The sequence below is a fragment of the Octopus sinensis genome, linkage group LG6, assembly GCF_006345805.1.
Source record: "Octopus sinensis linkage group LG6, ASM634580v1, whole genome shotgun sequence".
Classification (NCBI taxonomy): domain Eukaryota; kingdom Metazoa; phylum Mollusca; class Cephalopoda; order Octopoda; family Octopodidae; genus Octopus; species Octopus sinensis.
The window spans coordinates 83,147,732-83,168,587 of NC_043002.1; the positions used below are offsets into that span (position 1 = coordinate 83,147,732).

At 33.5% G+C, this 20,856-nt stretch overlaps 1 protein-coding gene across 2 annotated transcripts in view; it reads left to right on the forward strand.

The window, feature by feature from the left end:
* The window catches only part of LOC115213405 (dual oxidase-like), an 81,296-nt gene that overhangs the window by 13,863 nt on the left and 46,577 nt on the right, over nucleotides 1–20,856 (forward strand). The window contains exons 2-9 of one of the 2 annotated variants that reach the window (XM_036504102.1): nucleotides 303–401; nucleotides 1,721–1,882; nucleotides 3,978–4,165; nucleotides 6,952–7,159; nucleotides 12,251–12,414; nucleotides 15,146–15,206; nucleotides 17,419–17,515; nucleotides 19,576–19,636. In XM_036504102.1, coding sequence (XP_036359995.1) covers nucleotides 303–401; nucleotides 1,721–1,882; nucleotides 3,978–4,165; nucleotides 6,952–7,159; nucleotides 12,251–12,414; nucleotides 15,146–15,206; nucleotides 17,419–17,515; nucleotides 19,576–19,636 — 1,040 coding nt within the window. The remainder of the gene's footprint in view (nucleotides 1–302; nucleotides 402–1,720; nucleotides 1,883–3,977; nucleotides 4,166–6,951; nucleotides 7,160–12,250; nucleotides 12,415–15,145; nucleotides 15,207–17,418; nucleotides 17,516–19,575; nucleotides 19,637–20,856) is intronic. The other variant, XM_029782356.2, reaches the window with a different exon arrangement.

Sequence of the window (20,856 nt, forward strand, 5' to 3'; positions counted from 1 at the left end):
GCAAATACACCATCATCATTCAAATTTTATTTCAACTTCTTTCGTGTTGAGTATAGTAACAACCTTCAATTTTTAAAAAAATCTAAAGTGTTATTGTTTAACAGTTATCCTCATGATTGTGAGCCCGACGCTCTATCAACTGAGCTATCCACCTTCACATCCAAACCATAATGTTTATATCAATGTACGTTGCATTTTCAGTTCATTGTATCTTCTCTTTTTAAATGAGGTAAAATTACTGTATACATTTGTGTAATAGTATTTTATTCCTCTTTATTATATCAAGCAATTTAATCTTTCAACAGCATTACTTACATTCAACACCACCAAGAAAGACATTCAACGTCAAAGATTTGATGGATGGTATAACAGCAAGTCCAATCCATCATTGGGTGCCGCTTGTAAGTTACCATTTTTTCTTTTTAACTATTGATGAAGAATAATTTTGATCTCCATATAACAAATCAGAATGCAAATCCAATATTACAATATTGTATGTTGTTGATGTCATGAGAATTCACAAACTTTCAAAAAAAAAAACATGGTAAAAGTGTTTTTGTTGTTTTCGAATTGGTTCCCTCAAAATACATAAAGTTATAAATAATCGTTTCAAATTTCAGCACAAGGACAACTAGTTCGAGGAGGGGTTAAGTCTATTACACTGACCCCAATGTTCGACTGGTGCTTATTTTAAAGACCCAGAAAGGATGAAAGACAAAGTCGACCCTGGCAGAATTTGAACTCAGTGTATAGATGGACAAAATACCAATGAACTTTTCGTCTGGCATGCTAATGAATCTGCCAGCTCACATAAAGTTATAAGTGATAGCATGTAAATATTCGGTCGAAAATCCCTTTTGAGCCTCATAGGCAACCTTCGACATTTTTCAATCCAAAATGTTTTTCAACCCAATATTTATGTTACTATAATTAATCCTTTATATAAAAAAATATAACTTTATATTATGTACTTTGGGAACCAATTCCAAATCAATTATAAATATAATGTTCACTATGTTTTCTCCAATAATACAAAACGGTAATGACATGGAAAATTTTCATATTTTCCTTAGTTTAAATCCTCATAATTGTTTTAACTTTCACTTTTCCATGCTTGCATAAGTCGGATGGAATTAGCCGAGGAATGTTTTCTACAGCCATTATTCCTTTCATGTTGCTTACTCTTACCCGTTTCAAAGCAAGGTAATATTTCCCCGTGACCAGACTTCCTTTTTCATGAAAGAATGGAAATGAGCAACATTACTTGTATGTGTTTCTTTATTACCCACAAGGGGCTAAACATGAAGGGGACAAACAAGGACAGACAAACGGATTAAGTCAATTACATCGACCCCAGTGCGTAACTGGTACTTAATTTATCGACCCCGAAAGGATGAAAGGCAAAGTCGACCTCGGCGGAATTTAAACTCAGAACGTAACGGCAGACGAAATACGGCTACGCATTTCGCCCGGCGTGCTAACGTATCTGCCAGCTCACCGCCCTGAACAACATTACTTGTATGACGGTGAGGCATACGTATGACAGGCTTCTTTACACCAAATACACTCACAAGGCTTTGGTCAGACCTGGACTATAGTAGACACTTGTCCAAGATGTCATGCAGTGCGAGTGAATTCAAAACCATGTGTTCGTGAAGTAAACTTTTAAACCACATAGCCATGCCTGTTTCTATAAAGTACAACTTTTTTTCCTCTCTAGTTCGCCCATTGGCATTTAATCTACCAAACCATTATGAAGACCAAACATACTTGCCATCTGGTTCCCATAGGCCAAATGCAAGACACATCAGCAGAGAGCTGTTTCAGGGAAAGATTGGCAAAATGTCTACTACAAATAAAACTGCACTGTTTGCATACTTTGGTAAATATTAACTTGTGTTATTTAAAATTAACTGATATAATGTCTGTCTGTTTTCAAAGGAAAGAACTATCTCACTTTCTCTCTCTCTCTCTCTCTCTCTGTATATACCCTAAGAAACTGCTAGGGTTTATTCTTTGAAACCAAGCCTTCAAGATTTGAAGCCAAGTCTTACAGTAAATCAAAGAATATGTTAATATATATTTCTATACTACCCACAAGGGGCTAAACACAGAGGGGACAAACAAGGACAGTCAAAGGGATTAAGTCGATTATATCAACCCCAGTGTTTCACTGGTACTTAATTTATCGACCCCGAAAGGATGAAAGGCAAAGTCGACCTCGGCGGAATTTGAACTCAGAACGTAGCGGCAGACGAAATACTGCTAAGTATTTTGCCTGTCGTGCTAACATGTTAATATAATCCATTTAGAAATAAGTAAATGTCAAAAAATATTTAACATGATTGTTCCAAAGATATCCTATTGAAAATTTACAAATAATTCTGAATCATTCAATTTGGCTTTTCAAAGAAATCTAGCCATACAGCATTTTGGATCACAGTTATTGTCTCCTCCCTCTGATGTGATTTAAGGAAGATTCTGCCCACTATTTCGAGCAATTGCATTAAGAAGTTTGTTTTAATCAAATTACTTTGTAGTGAATTAATATCAAGTTCCCTAAATTGTAGTATTAACTCTTCCATTAGCGTATTTCTGAAATACTTTTGTCATTCATCATTGTTTTTAATATCCACTTTTTATGCTCGTATGGGTCAAACAGAATTTGCTCAGCTGGATTTTCCATGACTGGATGCCCTTCCAGTTGCCAACCCTCACCTGTTTCCAAGTAAGGTAGTATTTCCCTATGACCAGACATGTTTTCACAGAAAATTGCGTGATAATGAAACTCATATCTATCATGAGATCTCAAGGCAAGGGCACAGTTACACACACATGCAACACGCACTCAGATGCAGCACACACACACTCACTCACATATGTATGTATGTGTGTGTGTGTGTATATATATATAAAGTTAATCCAAACAAGAAAGCACAAAAAAACACAACAATGCGAGGACGTGGAACAAATATAGAATTATTGGACGCTCAGGAAAGCGGAGCTCTTCGTTGGAAACATAGAAGGAAAGATCCAGAGAAGGGAAGACAGAGGAAAAAAAATCGCCAACGGTACGCACAAGGTCATGTGTGTGATGTCAGTTTTTGTCTTCCAAATCCACTCACAGCCCAGGGCTATAGCAGAAGACACTTGCCCAAGGTGCTATGCAATGGGACTGAACCCAGAGCCATGTGAATGGGAAGCAAACTTCTTACCACATAGCCATGCTTGCAGCTATCTTTATTCCAAATAATTTTGAAAATATTGAAGAATTTAATAAAATAATTTTATCATTAATGAGTGGTATTTGAAACAATACATAAAATTTTGATGGAAGTTTTTAATTCAGTTCACTTTAAGACAGGAAGGTTGTATCACATAGCCTGGGGCAGTCTCAGGTTGTTTGGAATCAAAGCATTAAAGATTGTAGATTGAAAGTAATGACCTTACTGTGTTTAGTGGAATATCTTTACATTGTGTTTAAATCTCATCAAAATTAATTTTGTTTTTCATAATTTTTGTAGTCAAAATCGCCAAACAACATGATTGACCCCCAAAAGGTAGTGTCTGGGCAGAAATCTTTCTTTCATTGGTTAACTTTCCAGTTAAGTACTGAAATTCATTCAGCAATATCTCTCCTAAAAATATGGGGCTTTGTTGGCACAATTCACCCAGTTGAAGGATTTTTGTCTTGCCAGTTACTTGGAAACCCTGCCATGCAGGTGCCATGAAAAAAAAAAAAAAGAAAATACTCAGTACTCTTTGTAAAGTGGTTGGCATTAGGAAAGGCATCCAACTGTAGAAACCATGCTAAAGTAGACAATAGAGCTTTGCACTTTTCCCTGGCCTACCAGCTCCTGTTAAACTGTCCAACTCTTGCCAGCATGAAAACCAGATGCTAAATGATGACCTGAAAATATTTTTTACTGTGAATTTTTGTGTATTCAAAAGTAATTTCATATGCTTCTAATATTCAGGAGAGTTCCTTACCTTAGAAGTTTCCAACACTAATGAACCAGGCTGTCCTGTAGAAATTCTGAATGTAAAAGTTCCAAAATGTGACCAAGACTTTGATGACAAATGTAGTGGTAGACATTTTATACCTTATGAACGTGCTGATTATGACAGGCAATCTGGGGTTTCTCCAAACAACCCAAGGAAACAGGTAAGAGCTCATACCATTTTATATAGATTTCAAACAATGTCATGTACTTTTAATTCCTTAACACAATAGATTGATGGTCACAAACATTTGTACATTGTAAAAATGCTTGTGATATTTAGTTATAACCCTTAATGCTCTGAATTGAAAATTTTGCAAAGGTCTACTTTGACTTCCATCTTTCAAAGGTCAATGAAACAGAGCATCAGTCAAGTACTGAAGTTGATTTAATTAATATTCCTAATTAGTAGTGGTTCTCAACCAGGGTCTGTGTGGCCTTTGAGAGTTTATATAAGATTTTTGGTGGCCCATGCAACAAACTAGTAAATTGAGGATCCCCCAATAGTATTTTAAAGGCCCCTGAAAACAATTTTGCTTTAGCTGTATGTGTTGGTATTTATTGCAAGAAATAGCTAGGTTTTTTTCCAGCATTTTACATAGTTGAACCTGTGAAAAACAAAATAAGAATTTTGAAAGAAGTATCTCTGAAACTAGTTTTTAAACATCGAATGGCTCTGTGGGTCCATCAGAATAAAATAGAAAGCAAAGGTATCCATAGATAAAAAAATGGTTGAGTACCCTTGCTATTAGAGCACCCTACTTGTAGATGGAATTATAATAGTTGAGTTGTGCTATTGAGGAGCGTCTTTGGGTGTAGCTAATTAGGTAGTAACAAAGAGAAGCAAGAAAGCCTATATAATAACTCATATTCAGTAGCAATTTTGATCTATGTGCAACTGGTGAAAAGAATCTTGATAAACTTTGTGAAAATTAGGATTAATGGCTAAACAAAGTGAGGGAGAGCAGAGCAATAAGTTATATGGTCCATGTTGTATCATGATCTATGGTTAGGTTATTTTAATTTTGAATATTCATAATATTTGATAAATAAATAGGAATGTCCTGGTGTAGGAGGTAAACAACAAGGTATTACGAAGTATTAGGTATTGGATGCCCCCCTACCACCACGCCACTCACTGTTTGTGTACAAAGCATATCAGTAGATATATTTATTGTACTATATTTTATGTAAACACTCAAGCGTCGTCACTACCTTTCTAACCCTACAACATTTCACATGGAATTTTTGGCCCTCCAAATTTGTCTTGGTGTATAAGTCAACCTACAATTTTTGGCTGTAAATTTTGGTCTGAAAAATTTGACTTCAATACAATATACAATATGTTGTCACTTGCTCAATGAGAAGGAACTGACAAAGACAAAACATGCATTGGATATTCACTCTAAGCAACAAATTGTTGTAATTAGGAAATATATATAGGCGCAGGAGTGGCTGTGTGGTAAGTAGCTTGTTTACCAACCACATGGTTCCGGGTTCAGTTCCACTGCATAGCACCTTGGGCAAGTGTCTTCTACTATAGCCTTGGGCCGACCAAAGCCTTGTGAGTGGATTTGGTAGACGGAAACTGAAAGAAGCCCATCGTATATATGTATATATATGCGTGTGTGTGTTTGTGTGTCTGTGTGTCTGTGTTTGTCCCCCTAGCATTGCTTGACAACCGATGCTGGTGTGTTTAGGTCCCCGTTACTTAGCGGTTAGGCAAAAGAGACAGATAGAATAAGTACTGGGCTTACAAAAGAATAAGTCCCGGGGTCGAGTTGCTCGATTAAAGTTGGTGCTCCAGCATGGCCTCAGTCAAAATTACTGAAACAAGTAAAAGAGTAAAAGAGAGTATCTAGGTCACCAGTGCAGCATCTGTGACTCACGGCTGTGATTTCATGTAATCCTGCTCGTCTATTTCTTGTATTCCTGTCAGTGTATTCTTGTTTCCCGCAAGAGCAAAGCTATAGTTTGAAACTATAGCTAAATGTTTCATGAATAACAAATATCCATAGAGCCAATTATTTTGCTTAAAGTTGCTTTTAATCATTGGATTGACCAATAGATACTCTAAAAACAGTCAAACAAAGGTACCTTAAAACAGTCAAACAAAGGTACCTTAAAACAGTCAAACAAAGGTACATTAAGACAAAAGTACTAAATGATAAATTAAAAATTCAGTTTCCTCCCAGGCTATCCTGCAGGCCTGATGTCACAACTATATTAAATATGACCTATTTTTAAATGTATATAATATTAATTTGAAGTAAGCAGCATAAATGAATTTACTTATAAGAAATGCAAATTTGTCAACACTTTTCCTAAAAACCCAGTTCAGTTGCACTGTTTTCCCTTTTATAAACCCAGCATTAAAAGAAAAAACTTTGTGGCCTAAGAGTGTGCCTATTTTACTCATTGGTTAATCCAAGCCTAATTAAAGGTATTCAAACCATGTCCATCTGATTATCCATTATGTCCAGTTTGAAGATAGGACTATGTTTCGAGGGAGATTTGTCAGCTATTTCTCATAAGTCAATACCACCACATAGCTGCTTCCTTATAAGCCCATATACAAGACTAGTATATGTGGATGCTTAACAATCTGCTTTGAACTGAGCACTTGTTTTTCTTCAGTTTCTTCTCAATGAAGGAATTTTACTTAATCTTTTTTGGTGAGGTCCTAAGAGGTTAATACGATATGTGAATTTAAATAACTGGGATACACCTGTAGCCATAGAGTGAACTGTGATGCAAGAAGCAAATTATCTTGACCATCAATGCAAGGGGATAGCATGCAAACCTTTGGCCTATTGGTTGATTTTTCTAGTATCCAATTGGTCATTTGCCTCAAAATCTTCAAATATATTTAATATTACATTATTTTCCACTCCAAGTAAATTAAAATTTAATTCAGTTGAAATTCATATTTAAAAATCAATAACTACAGATAAATCAAGTAACCAGTTTTTTGGATGGTAGTTCTATCTATGGGAACAACGAAGTGACTGCTAATATTCTTCGAGATTGGAAAACTGGTAAATTGGATGCAGATGACCTGTGGTACAAATTCCCTTCTTTCAACACGATGAGACTTGGTGAATGGAGATTTCCAGTACGTCATTCCCATGGTTACCCAGATGCATCAAAATACTGGAGTAAGTTAATAAAAATATTTTGATTTTATATTCATTAGTAGCAGTCTCAGTTTAAAAACAAAATTATTGCTAATAACTAATGTAATTTTAGAGATGTTATACATATGTGTATGAGTATGTGTGTGTGTGTGTGTGTGTGTGTGTGTAAGATCCAAGAATCTAAGTGAAGGAAGTTTGTAAACTTTGAACAGTCTGTAGTAGGTATAAAAAACAAAGTTCATGAAAAATAATAAATTTTAAAATATGTTAGGCGAGTTAACTCTTGATTCTTTAACAATAATGTAACCTTCATATAATTAAGGTATCATTGGCCTGATGACTAGATTGCTGAGTACACCTTGTAGAGTAATCTTAACATCAGAGGATCTGCTAACTTTGGAAATATATCTAACCTGGATTTTACTTGCTCCACTCACTCTACCTGGATACATATACATACAGGGGTTGGACAAAATAATGGAAACACTTTAAAATTTCAAACAAATTTATTTTAATATGGGGTAAGACCACCTTTTGCAGTAATTACAGCTTGAATTCTACTAGGTATTCACTCGTACAAAGTTTGAATTGTTTCCAAAGGAATTTTTGTCCATTCTTCAGCTAAAACAGTTTCCAGTTCTTGTAGTGATGATAGAGGAGGATATTGATTCCTTACTTTTTTCTAAAATGCACCATAAATGTTCAATAATATTGAGATCTGGGACTGTTGTGGTCAGACAAGATGTTCAACTTCACTAGAATGTTCCTTGTGCCATTCACTAACAACTTTAGCTGTGTGAATTGGTACATTGTCATCATGAAAGACTGCATTTCCCTCCGGAAACAGTTCCGCAAACATAGGATGAATTTGATCAGATAAAATGCTTAAATAGTCTTGACTATTAATTCTGCTGTGAAGAGAAACCATTGGGCCGGCGGATTTCCAAAATATAGCCCCCCTCCCCAAGATCATCACAGATCTTCCTCCATGTTTAACAGTTGAAAAAAGACAGTCTGGGACAAATGCTTCTTTTGGCTGTCTCCACATGTATACACGGCCGGTGGTCGGAAATAAAGTAAAGGATGAATCTTCCGAGAAAATAACATTCTTCCACTGCTCTAGGGACCAATTCTGTAGGTTATTACTCCACTCTAAATGCTTTGCAATGTTTGTTTTTGAAAGTAGTGGTTTTCTGATTGCAACCCTTCCGTGAAATCCAGCTTCGTGCAGCTCTCGACAAACAGTTTTTGTGGAAACTGGGTTCTTGAGGTGGTCATTAAGCTCTGCAGTAATTTTGGGAGCTGTAGTTTTGTGATCCTTTCTAACAATTCGCGTAATAGTCTGATGGTCCCAATCTGAAAGTTTTGGTTTTCTTCCAGAGTTTTGTTTTGACAAGGAGGCTTTTCCCTCTTTCTCAAAGGCTGTCATTACTTTCGAGTCAGTACTTCTTGATACACTAAATATTTTGGCTGTTTTCATTACACTAGCACCTGCTATATGAGCACCAACAATTTGACCTCTTTGAAAGTCCAATGGCACAGGTGATGCAATTGGTACTTATTTTCTCAGCCCCAAAAGGATAAAAGACAAAGTCGACTTTGGTGGCATTTGAACTCTGAATATAAAGCTGGAAGAAATATCGTTAGGCATTTTGTCTGGAATGCTAATGTTTCTACCAGCTGACCACTTCTAATAGATTTAAGCACAAGGTCAATTTGCAGGACAGTTTAGTCAAATTGACCCCCAATACTCAGCTGGTACTTTATTTTATCAACTCAAAGAGAGTGAAAGGCTAAGTTGACTGTGGCCGGATTTGAACTCATAATGTACGAAATACAGCAAGATGACATTTTGTCTGACAATCTCAAGATTCTGTCAATCCAAAGATGATAATCTTTTTTAACAGATGCTGAAAGCCAGAAAGTTTACAATAGGGGGTAGTTAATTAGAGTGAATTGACCCCAGATTAGTAGTAATTTAGATAGTTGGCAAAATAACAACTAAGGGACAGCTGCTAGGACTGACCAAAATAATATGTGAGTGACCTTAGTTATTGAGATAACAATAACTGAAGTGGTAGGGTGAAGTAGTAAGAAGCGACTCATTCGATTAAACAGTCTTGCCTGAGAGGAAGGAGGAGGAGGAGAGACAGCTACCCAGGTATGTTGTTCAAATGTTGTAACGTAATGAAGATGGATGAAGGATTACTACTCACCTGTTTTGATTCTACAGCGGCTTCTCCTCCATTGGCTTCTGATTCCTGTTGTTTCTTTTTCTCATATATTTATATGTATATATATATTTATATATATGTGTGTATATATATTTATATGTATATGTGTGTATATATATTTATATGTATATGTATATATATTTATATATGTGTGTATATATATTTATATGTATATATATGTGTGTGTGTGTATATATATATATGTTGTATATATATTTATATGTATATATATATATGTATATATATATTTGTAAATAACAAATGAAAGACAAAAGATGGAATATACGAGAATATAATATTAATCACGACAACTGTTTCGACACATCTAGCATTGACTCCTCTTGTGGGACACACAAAAACTGGTTCACAAATATCTGGTGGTGCAGACATATCTCGTTGGGTGATAAATAAATAAAAAGTTTTGTTAAAATGAGTTCCATAAAGCAACTTTGTTTTGAAGAGTGACCTAAAATAGATTGAAATGCAATAGATCGATACTAGGGTCATAATTATGAGTGACAATTTCATATGACACCGCTAGAAAAAACTGCCGTTCAAACCGAAAAGATCCGTCTCAAGCTAATGAGATGATAGTTCACAATCAAAAAGCAAAGTCCTCAAACACATCCAGTAAGAATCTTACGGATACATCCAGGAACGTGTGAAGACATGTATAGGTAAATCCTTGCCAATTTCAGTAATCCACATTTCCTTCATCAGAGAATATGCATGGATTCAGAATTTTAAATAAAATCATAAAATTGTTCATGATATTGTAAGATTCTTTTTAAGCAGTTGTAATTATATATATAACCATATAAGGGTACCTATATATATAACCATAGGCCTCGTCAGAGGTTATAAGGAATTTTAAAATATCAATATTAATACATTAAACATGGTACACGTATTATTTAATGTATATAAAAAATCTGAACAAATATCCATATAGACATATGCATATATACACATATACATACATAAGGAGAGTGTATATACTTTTGCATGTGTAAAATACATAAATAAACACAATTAAACAATAGGTCCAAGTAAATATAGCATTCGTCATATACATATATATATATACACACATATACTGGAACATATACACATGTCTATGCTTATGACCACATAAATAATAATAAATTATTAATAATAATAATATTATGTTGATCGATAATAACAATATTATTATATTTATAGTAATCTTCACTTGACAATACATATTATAATAGATTCTAACATATCAAATATTATAATACCAGATAAACAATCAACAATCCATACAAATAAATGTATATATATATATATATATATATATATACATATATGTATACAAATATACATGCATATAAATATATAAAACATACAGTTAGACTATGGTTTTCAGTATATATATCCTCTTAATACAAACAAGTTCAAGTGTAAAATTCAAATGAGTATTTTTTCTTTTCGTCAAAGTTGAAGTTAATATTATACCTATATTTGTATTTATATCCATCTAAATAATATAATATCGTAGAATAATTCAACAAAAAATAAAGCTTTTGATTATGTATGATAGATAAGCTATAATAGCTATGCTTTATGTTATATTAATATTCTAGAGTTTCAAAATTATTGGGGATTAGGGAGCGATTATTTTAAATCACAAGTTATTTCTAACTGGTTAATACATTTGAATTTATATGCTTGATCTGTTGTTAGATAATAGAAGGTCTAATTATTAAGTAAATAAATCATGTTAGTCTCTTGTATTAACAATGTATATCTTTAAATTAACTTTTAGATATTAAATGTAAACAAAGAGTTCCTACAATAATCAATACAATTGTAAGTTAAGACATGAACAGATATTTACAAAAATAAACCGTATAAAACTCACATATACACAAACATACATGCACCCTTATAACCTCTGACGAGGCCTATGGTTATATATATATATATATATATATATATATATATATATATATATAACCATAAGTACCCTATTTTTAAGTGCCTATAACCTCATTATGTTGACAACTATAGGCAATAAAAATAAAAATAACTACTTTTAACCATAGGCTGAAACAGCTGTAAGAAGTGATTTAATGATTTCAATAATTTGTATTATGATTTTTATAATTTGCATTCTTATCTTATATGTATTGAATTATAAGATATATATGTAATCTATTAAGGTTCTCATTTTGTTAAATGAATAAATAATCCAACATTCTAATATCCGAAAGTTGATGAACAAACTAAATTTGTTTCTCCATTTTCTTATTTGTATTATAAATTTATGGTAAAAATATTTCTTTACCTTCCCCTGTTTAATACAATAAATGAGTTAATTGCATTGCAATTAAAAACATTTATGTATTAAGAATCTGGGTACTTTTCCAATAGTATATTGGATAGATAATATCCCTTAGTGGGTTACATCCATAACCCCTAACTTACTTTGTATTATATATATATATGAGAGAGAGGGGGAGGGAGGTATCACTTGACAACCGATGCTGGTCCTGAGGTCTATTTGCTCGACTAAAGGCGGTGCTCCAGCATGGCTGCAGTCAAATGACTGAGACAAAGGAGTAAAAGAGTGATAGAACATATAGGTATGTGTTTGTATGTGCGTGTCTGTGTGTGCATGCACTTCTGCAAAGATCAAGGGAAATAACTCAGGGATATAAAAATAAAGTCAAGATGGCACTGACAATGTTATTTCTTTATTGCTCACCAGGGGCTAAACATAGAGGGCTGACAATGTAATAAGTATGATAATTTTTATACATATCAAAGGGAAGTAAGCATTTAAACCAACTTCAACCAAACTATAATTGTTATCACCACTTAATAACATGATTCACTGATCATTGAATTTCAGAATTCGGTAATCACCATGCACATGAAAATCCTGCTCTTATTACACTAAGTGTGTTGTTCTTTCGGTGGCACAATTACCTTGTTGATGAATTTAATCCACATTTTGAAAGGAATGCTGATGGATTATTTTATAAAGCTCGAAGTTGGGTAATTGCTTCATTACAGGTAAATATAAAACATTATTCATTTTAACCGTTTTGCATTCAAATTATTCTATCAAATGCAATGCTTATTTATTTACATTGTTTTATATCAATCCTGCATTATCTTGAAACTTCAGTATTTTGAGGATGTGATTGTTTATTCTCTTTTACTGTCTTTTACTTGTTTCAGTCATTTGACTGTGGCCATGCTGGAGCACTGCCTTTAATCGAGCACATCAACCCCACGACTTATTCTTTGTAAGCCTAGTACTTATTCTATCGGTCTCTTTTGCCAAACCGCTAAGTTACAGGGGCGCAAACACACCAGCATCGGTTATCAAGCGATGTTGGGGAGACAAATACAGACACACAAACATACACACATACACATATATACGATGGGCTTCTTTTAGTTTCCATCTACCAAATCCACTCACAAGGCTTTGGTCAGCCCGAGGCTATAGTAGAAAACACTTGCCCAAGGTACCATGCAGTGGGACTGAACCCGGAACCATGCGGTTGGTAAGAAAGCTACTTACCACACAGCCACTCCTACGCCTATGTTTATTTTTCAAATAATGTTGCTGAGTATGTGTGATAAGCTATATCTGGTTGATTTGATCATAAAATAGATAGAATATTCAGACTAGATATGGCCAGTTTAATGTTAAAGAATTGAATTAAAATTTTCTTTTGTTTTTGTAAACATTTTCTCATAAAACATGTCAGTATTTTCATTAATTTAAATCTAAAAATATATGGCATACAAATAAAAGAGCAAATATCACCTTGAAGTAATATATTTCACTCAACTACATGTGTTTGCAAAATTTTGTAGGTTATAATCCACATTTCAATAATTTTAATGTCTCAGGTATGAAATTACAGGTTTAAAAAAAAATCTATATTAGGCGCAGGAGTGGCTGTGTGGTAAGTAGCTTGTTTACCAACCACATGGTTCCAGGTTCAGTCCCACTGTGTGGCATCTTGGGCAAGTGTCTTCTACTATAGCCTCGGGCCAACCAAAGCCTTGTGAGTGGATTTGGTAGGCAGAAACTGAAAGAAGCTCGTCGTATATATATATATATATATAAATAATAAATATTAGGGAATAAATCCAAATTTACAGGGAAAAAATCAGATTTAGGATTAAATCGATTTTATAGTAAAATATTATAAAATATTATTCGAGACAAAACCACTATTTTGCAAAACAAACAAGGAAAGACTTAATCAATACATAAAATTTTAATAATAGTCAAAAAAACCGCCACTACAATCGTTTCTTGTCTTGATCGACAATCTTCAGGTGGACTTCCAATAATTCAGTGTCAAATTACTGAATTATTGGAAGTCCACCTGAAGATTGTCGATCAAGACAAGAAACGATTGTAGTGGCGGTTTTTTTGACTATTTATTAAAATTTTATGTATTGATTAAGTCTTTCCTTGTTTGTTTTTCAAAATAGTGGTTTTGTCTCGAATAATATTTTATATAATATATATATATATATATATATATATATATATATATATATATATATATAATATATATATATATATATTATATATATATATATATATATATATATATATGTGCGTGTGTGTTTGTGTGTCTGTGTTTATCCCATCCAACATTGTTTGACAACCGATGCTGGTGTGTTTATGTCACTTAGCGGTTCGGCAAAAAGAGACTGATAGAATAAGTCCTGGGGTCGAGTTGCTGGATTAAAGGCGGTGCTCAGCATGGCCGCAGTCAAATGACTGAAACAGGTAAAAGAGTAAGAGTAGATGTTATTTTCTTTGTTATTACAAAACCTTTTCTATGATTCAATAATCTTTGGAAATTTATGTACTAAAGTATCTTGTTGAAAATTTCTAAGTCAAAAACCCAGTCCTGTAATGATTCTGTTACAGAGCAAGAAAGGAATAATAAAATAGGGAATTTTAGTTCTTTTTCTTACATAATCTTTCACTTCCTTCAAAATGAATGTAAACAAAGTTAGTATGATTCTTGTGATATTGTGCATTTCAGAATTAGCTAATTTAATGCAGTTTCATTCAGTACTGCCTTAATGAAAAGGACTGAAAGTGAAATATCCTTTTTAGATGGGAATGGAAATATAACAGATATAATTTAAGGAATATTTGGCTGCAAAAATACTATATGATCCTAGTAGTTCTAGGGACCATATAGAGGTCTTTTCATTGACCCAGAGCTATTTATGCAGGAATGAAAGGTTTTTTTGTTTTTTAATATTCTGCTCTACATGTAGTATATCCTTGTCAACTTGCATACAGTTCTTTGCTTGCTACTATGACCTTGATATGAAAATAAGTTCTGAGAAATAGTTGTCATACATAAAGACAGTATTTTTTTTTTTTACTTGTTTGTCATTTGACTGCAGCCATGCTGGAGCACCACCTTTAGTTGAGCAAATTGACCCCAGGACTCTTTGTAAGCCTAGTACTTTTTCTGTCAGTCTTTTTTGTTGAACTGCTAAGTTACAGGGACATAAACGTACCATGGACTGTCAAGACAAGGAGACACACACACACACACACTTTTCAATTTTCACCTACCAAATCCACTCACAATGCTTTGGTTAGCCCCAAAATGCTATAGAAGACACATGTCCAAGTTACTACACAGTGGGACTGAACCTGAAACCATATGGTTGGGAAGCAAATTTGTTAACCACACAATTTCTTGTAGAATTTGAATCTGTATTTATTGTTATATTTATTTTATAGAACATTGTAATTTATGAATGGCTACCAACATTCCTCAATGAAACTGTTGAACCCTATCAAGGTAAGGTTTTACATTTTTTGAACCACTTTAACCCCTTAGCTTTCAGATTACAATGCTTAATTATTCACATTATTAAGGACTAGCAGTATCACCCGGCGTTGCTCGGGTTTGTAAGGGAAATAACTATATAAGCATTTTTAGAGAGTTACTTCCCTTATATAAACCGAGCAAAAAATGCATAAAAAAAACGAAAAATGATGGGAAATTTTTTTAAATCGTAGACTCCTCGTAGACACGCACTAATACCCAGAAGGGCTCAATATGAATCACGACTATAAGATACCCGCTTTTGGTTAAACTGCACCGCAAAATGTGGGAGTAGTTAGAAATCTAAATCGGAGGAGACAGACTCTCACACAACTTCAGTTTTATATATAAAGATATGCAATGCTTAAATTATTCACATTGTTTTGAATTTCTCTTATGTTATCTTGTTGCTGAGAGATTTCAATGATGTAATTGTTTATTTTTAGAATGATATTTTAGGGTAGGTGTGAGAGGCCTGATCTGGCTGGTTTGAATATAAAACAGATTGAATATTTGGGTCGGATATGGCTGATTTGAATCATTGATTCCTTTAGATTTTTTTTTTTTTTTGGCATAAAATCTATTTCAAATAATATGTAAGTGTATTTTCTTCTACAGTAGATTTTGGTTTGCATTCTAAGTCTCAAGAGTTCTATTTGCGGAAAAGTTTGAATCAAATCTAACGCCATTAGCATTTGAACCAATAATAATTTGTTTATAAAAGTAATGAGCAAATTATTAGTACAAATTCTTATCCAAATATAAAAGAAATTATTTCTACATAATGATAAAAAAAAAATTTGTGTATGTATGTATGTACGTACACACGTATACAAACAATATTACTTTGAATTGGATCATAGGTTTTGCTCTTAATGGTTTTGAATAAACCATTAAGGACAAAATCTGAGGTACCAGTCAAATCAATATTATCCATAAATTTCATCTCGGATTGCTGGCATTGTGCCAAAATTCTTCTAACCCTTTTTATTAAGGTATCAAGTTGGTAGAATTGTAAGCATGCCAACCAAAATGTTTACTGGCATTTTGTCCATCTTTACATTTTAAGTTCAAATACACTGAGGTCAGCTTTGCCTTTCATCCTTCTAGGGTTGATAAAATAAGCATCGGTTGACTATTAAGGCTTATGTAATTGACTAGCCAGTCCCACCCCATATGAACCTGTTGGCTAGTGCCAAAATTTGAAACCATTATTAAGGTGGAAAGAACCATTATAACATCAGACAAAATGCTTAGTGGCATTTCTTCTAGTTATTCATGTTCTGAATTCGAATTTCATCCTTTAACAGCTTATAAAACAAGTACCAGTTGAGCATGGGACTCAGTGTACAACTAGCCTTGTCCCTCAAAATTTCAGACCTTGTGTCTATAATAGAAAAGATCATCATCATTATTACATAAAATCAAATACATTCTGATTTGATCCCTCACCAAATAACACATTAAATGTTAATAATGCTTAATATCTAATGTGAAAACTTAGAAAAATCTTCTGCTTTGTAAACATTGCAAAGATTTCACAATACTTTAAACATTATCCTTAATAGAACTATTGCCTTGGAGAAAGAGAAGAAAGCATGTGAAGACAAGGTGTAAATATTAGTTTACATTCTGCATTTACTAAAAGTTTCCCTAAAATTTGTCTCTTTGTTTATTACAAATGAGCATACCTATTTTCTCATAACTGGTTGGAAAATACAATGAAGTTTATGCTTTGCGGAGGCCTTATAAAGCTTAAACATACATGGAGTTATCTCCCATGCTTACTGAAATGATTAAAATATTTGTCATTGTGATAAACTTTGTCATTTTCCCTTTCCCTCACCACATAATTATTTCTAATATTTCTGTTTCTTTTTAATCCTTTAGTATTCGGATTACTTAGTCACATGTAATGCTTATTTATTCATATTCTTTTGAATTAATCATGCATTGTCTCATAATTTTGAGATTTTGATGAAGCAATTGTTTACTTTTAGAATGATGTTAGTGGCTAGGTGTGAGAGGCTGGGTGTGGCCTGTTTGAACATAAAACAGAAAAAATATTCAGGCTGGATATGGCCAGTTTAAACACTAAAGGGTTAATATTGATCCCTAATTAAATGTTGAATATTGTTTGGATTGTATTTCTGAATAATTAAGCTTCTGTGTTGCATTTTATTAGGTTACAAACCAAGTGTTGATCCTAGTTTGTCTGCGATTTACGATGCTGTTGTTATGAACTACTATTTGACATTGATGCCATCTGTCATTTATCGCAGGTAATTATTTTTTGCTACTAATCATAATTCTTTTTACTATAGGCACAAGGCCTGATATTTGGGTGGGAGTAGGCCAGTTGATTACATCAGCCTTAGTGCTTGAGTGGTACTTATTTAATCAACCTTGAAAGGTAAAGTTAACCTTGGCAGCATTTGAACTGAGATTGTAAAGAATGGGAAAAAATACTGTTGAAAGACAAAGTAGTAGAGGAGACTAGTTGATGACATCAACCCCAGTGTTTCACAGTTACTTATTTTATTGACCCTGAAAGGATAAAAAGCAAAGTTGACTTCAGCTGAATTTGATCTCGGATCATAAAGATAGATGAAATGTTGCTAAGCACATTGATAATTATGATAGTGGTGATAATGATAATGTTGATAATTATGACTGATAATGCTAAAATACACACCATGCTGTTTTGGTCATCGTTTGAAACAGAAGCTATTTCTAGGAGGTCAAATTTTTGTGAAACCGATCAGTTTGGAATCTGAAGAAACTGGATTAACTGTTGCCAGTACAACATCTAACATTTTTGCATGTTTGACTCGAGTTCATTATTCCTTAATCAATTAGGGTTATTCATGAGTTATAGTCACTTAAATACTGAATCCAATATATAATTATTGTTAGTTATCACAGAATTAATAAAAGAAAGTTTTTCTTAATGTGTCTTTGAGTTTAATTAGAGATTCTTTTAATAAATTTCTGAAAAATAAAAAGTTCAGAACATTATACAGTATTAACAAAGTTTATTTTATTACTTTGTGAATTTATATAGATAAAAGGCCTGGAAAAGAATTGGTATTTTAATTCTTGGAATATTGATTTACTACATAGAATATGTTAGCCTCCACTTAGCTATCATTAATACAGGAAGTTTTCCTATTTCATTATTTTAAATTGGTGAATCAGTGCACGTTTTTCATTCAAATGCCTTATTCTCACAACTATTCTTAGGTTTGTTAAGTCCAAGTAAGACATTCACTCTCTACTTCATACCACCAAACAATTTTTAATCAATTTGGATTTGGAAGTTATCTCTCTTGCTTTACTTGATAAAATTTATCATTAACTCAAATTACAGATATAATTTCATTTGATTAAAAATTACTTTTGATTTACTATATCATATATATTAATCTGCACTTAAATCATCTCCATTTAGTATCCATTTTCCATGCTGGCATGGGTTAGTTTGACTAGAACTGGTAAGTCAGAGAGCTGCACCAAGTTCCAGTCCTGTTTTGGCTTGGTTTCTCTTACTGGATGCCCTTCCTAATGTCAACCACTTCAGAGGGTACCAGGCTCTTTTAATGTATCACCAGCACTAGCCACAACTACAATTTCACAAAGCTTGGTGTGTCTTCTGAAGCACAGCAAATCACCAACAGTCTCAATCATTTCTCATTGCCGTTGTGAGACTCATCATCCAAAGAGCATTGGCTATATCTAACCTTGTTGCTGCCAAAACCTTTCAACATTTTTATGCTGCAAATATTTTGTGTTAATTATATTGATTTAAGCCAAGCTATACTACAAGGTTTCCAATTTCCACCTCTAATACAGTCTGTGAAAAAAGGGGAATATGTAGGGTTTAGCAGTCAACTGTGAAATGTATCCCTCTTCATGTCTAAAGGGTTTTGGTCATACTAATAACTTATTAATATTGTCACACTAATTTGATGTTGATAGTGCTCTATTAATCCTAATATTTTGCCTGCCAACTAGATTGGAGGAATTAAAGTCCCTTGCTCAGGAGGATGTTGTATTTCCAATGACCAAGAATCAAACCTACTGCTTTATAATCAAGAGCCTAGTTATTTGACCACTAGGCAACATACCTTCTACCATAGCCTGTGCCTAGTTTTAAAATATCCTTCCAAAATGAATTTCTCTTTGAAAAAAATTGTGATAAATATTTGGGAATTTTAAAGAAAACTATCCAAATATGTTGCTCATGGTTATGTTCCTGTTCTTCAGTTCTTCTAAAACATTTGGTTTATAAATATATTTTAATAAATTTCATTGTTTTTGAAATTTAATTTCCTTTTTATAGAGATTCTTCATGCAAGTACCGACGTCCATTGAGATTTTGTAATACATTTTGGAAAGGACAAGTAAGTTGATTGTTATATTGTAATATCTAATAAATGTTTGGTGTGCCTTTTGGTAACTCAATTGGAATTTGGTTGAATTTAGGTTATAGAAAATAATAGTTGCCCAGTTTTACACTACAATTCCATACCATTCAGCCATTCTATACCTACAGACTTAGATCAAGTCTAAATACTTGCAACAGAGAAGCTTCTGCTTAATATACTGAAGAATCAGGTGGTGTACCATCAAACTGGGAGATGGACAAAATCTACCACTCAAGAACAAAAATGGTCACATTGACAGATTTCTCCAGTTTCCACTTATTAAATTTCACTTACAAAGCTCCAGGCAACCTGTAACTCAGCAAACAACTTATCCAAGGTGTCATACTGTGGTATTGAACCTAAAATCACATTGTTGCAAAGCAAACTTCTTAGACTCACAACCAAGATTGTAGTCATAAAGCTAAATATGTACTCTTTTACTCTCTTTTACTCTTTTACTTGTTTCAGTCATTTGACTGTGGCCATGCTGGAGCACCGCCTTTAGTCGAGCACATCAACCCCATAAGCCTAGTACTTATTCTATCGGTCTCTTTTGCCAAACCGCTAAGTTACAGGGGCGCAAACACACCAGCATCGGTTGTCAAGCGATGTTGGGGAGACAAACACTGACACACAAACATACACACATACACATATATACGACGGGCTTCTTTTAGTTTCCGTCTGCCAAATCCACTCACAAGGCTTTGGTCAGCCCAAGGCTATAGTAGAAAACACTTGCCCAAGGTACCATGCAGTGGGACTGAACCCGGAACCATGCGGTTGGTAAGAAAGCTACTTACCACACAGCCACTCCTACGCCTATGTTTATTTTTCAAATAATGTTGCTGAGTATGTGTGATAAGCTATATCTGGTTGATTTGATCATAAAACAGGTAGAATATTCAGACTAGATATGGCCAGTTTAATGTTAAAGAATTGAATTAAAATTTTCTTTTGCTTTTGTAAACATTTTCTCATAAAACATGTCAGTATTTTCATTAATTTAAATCTAAAAATATATGGCATACAAATAATAGAGCAAATATCACCTTGAAGTAATATAGTTCACTCAACTACATGTGTTTGCAAAATTTTGTAGGTTATAATCCACATTTCAATAATTTTAATGTCTCAGGTATGAAATTACAGGTTTAAAAAAAAATCTATATTAGGCGCAGGAGTGGCTGTGTGGT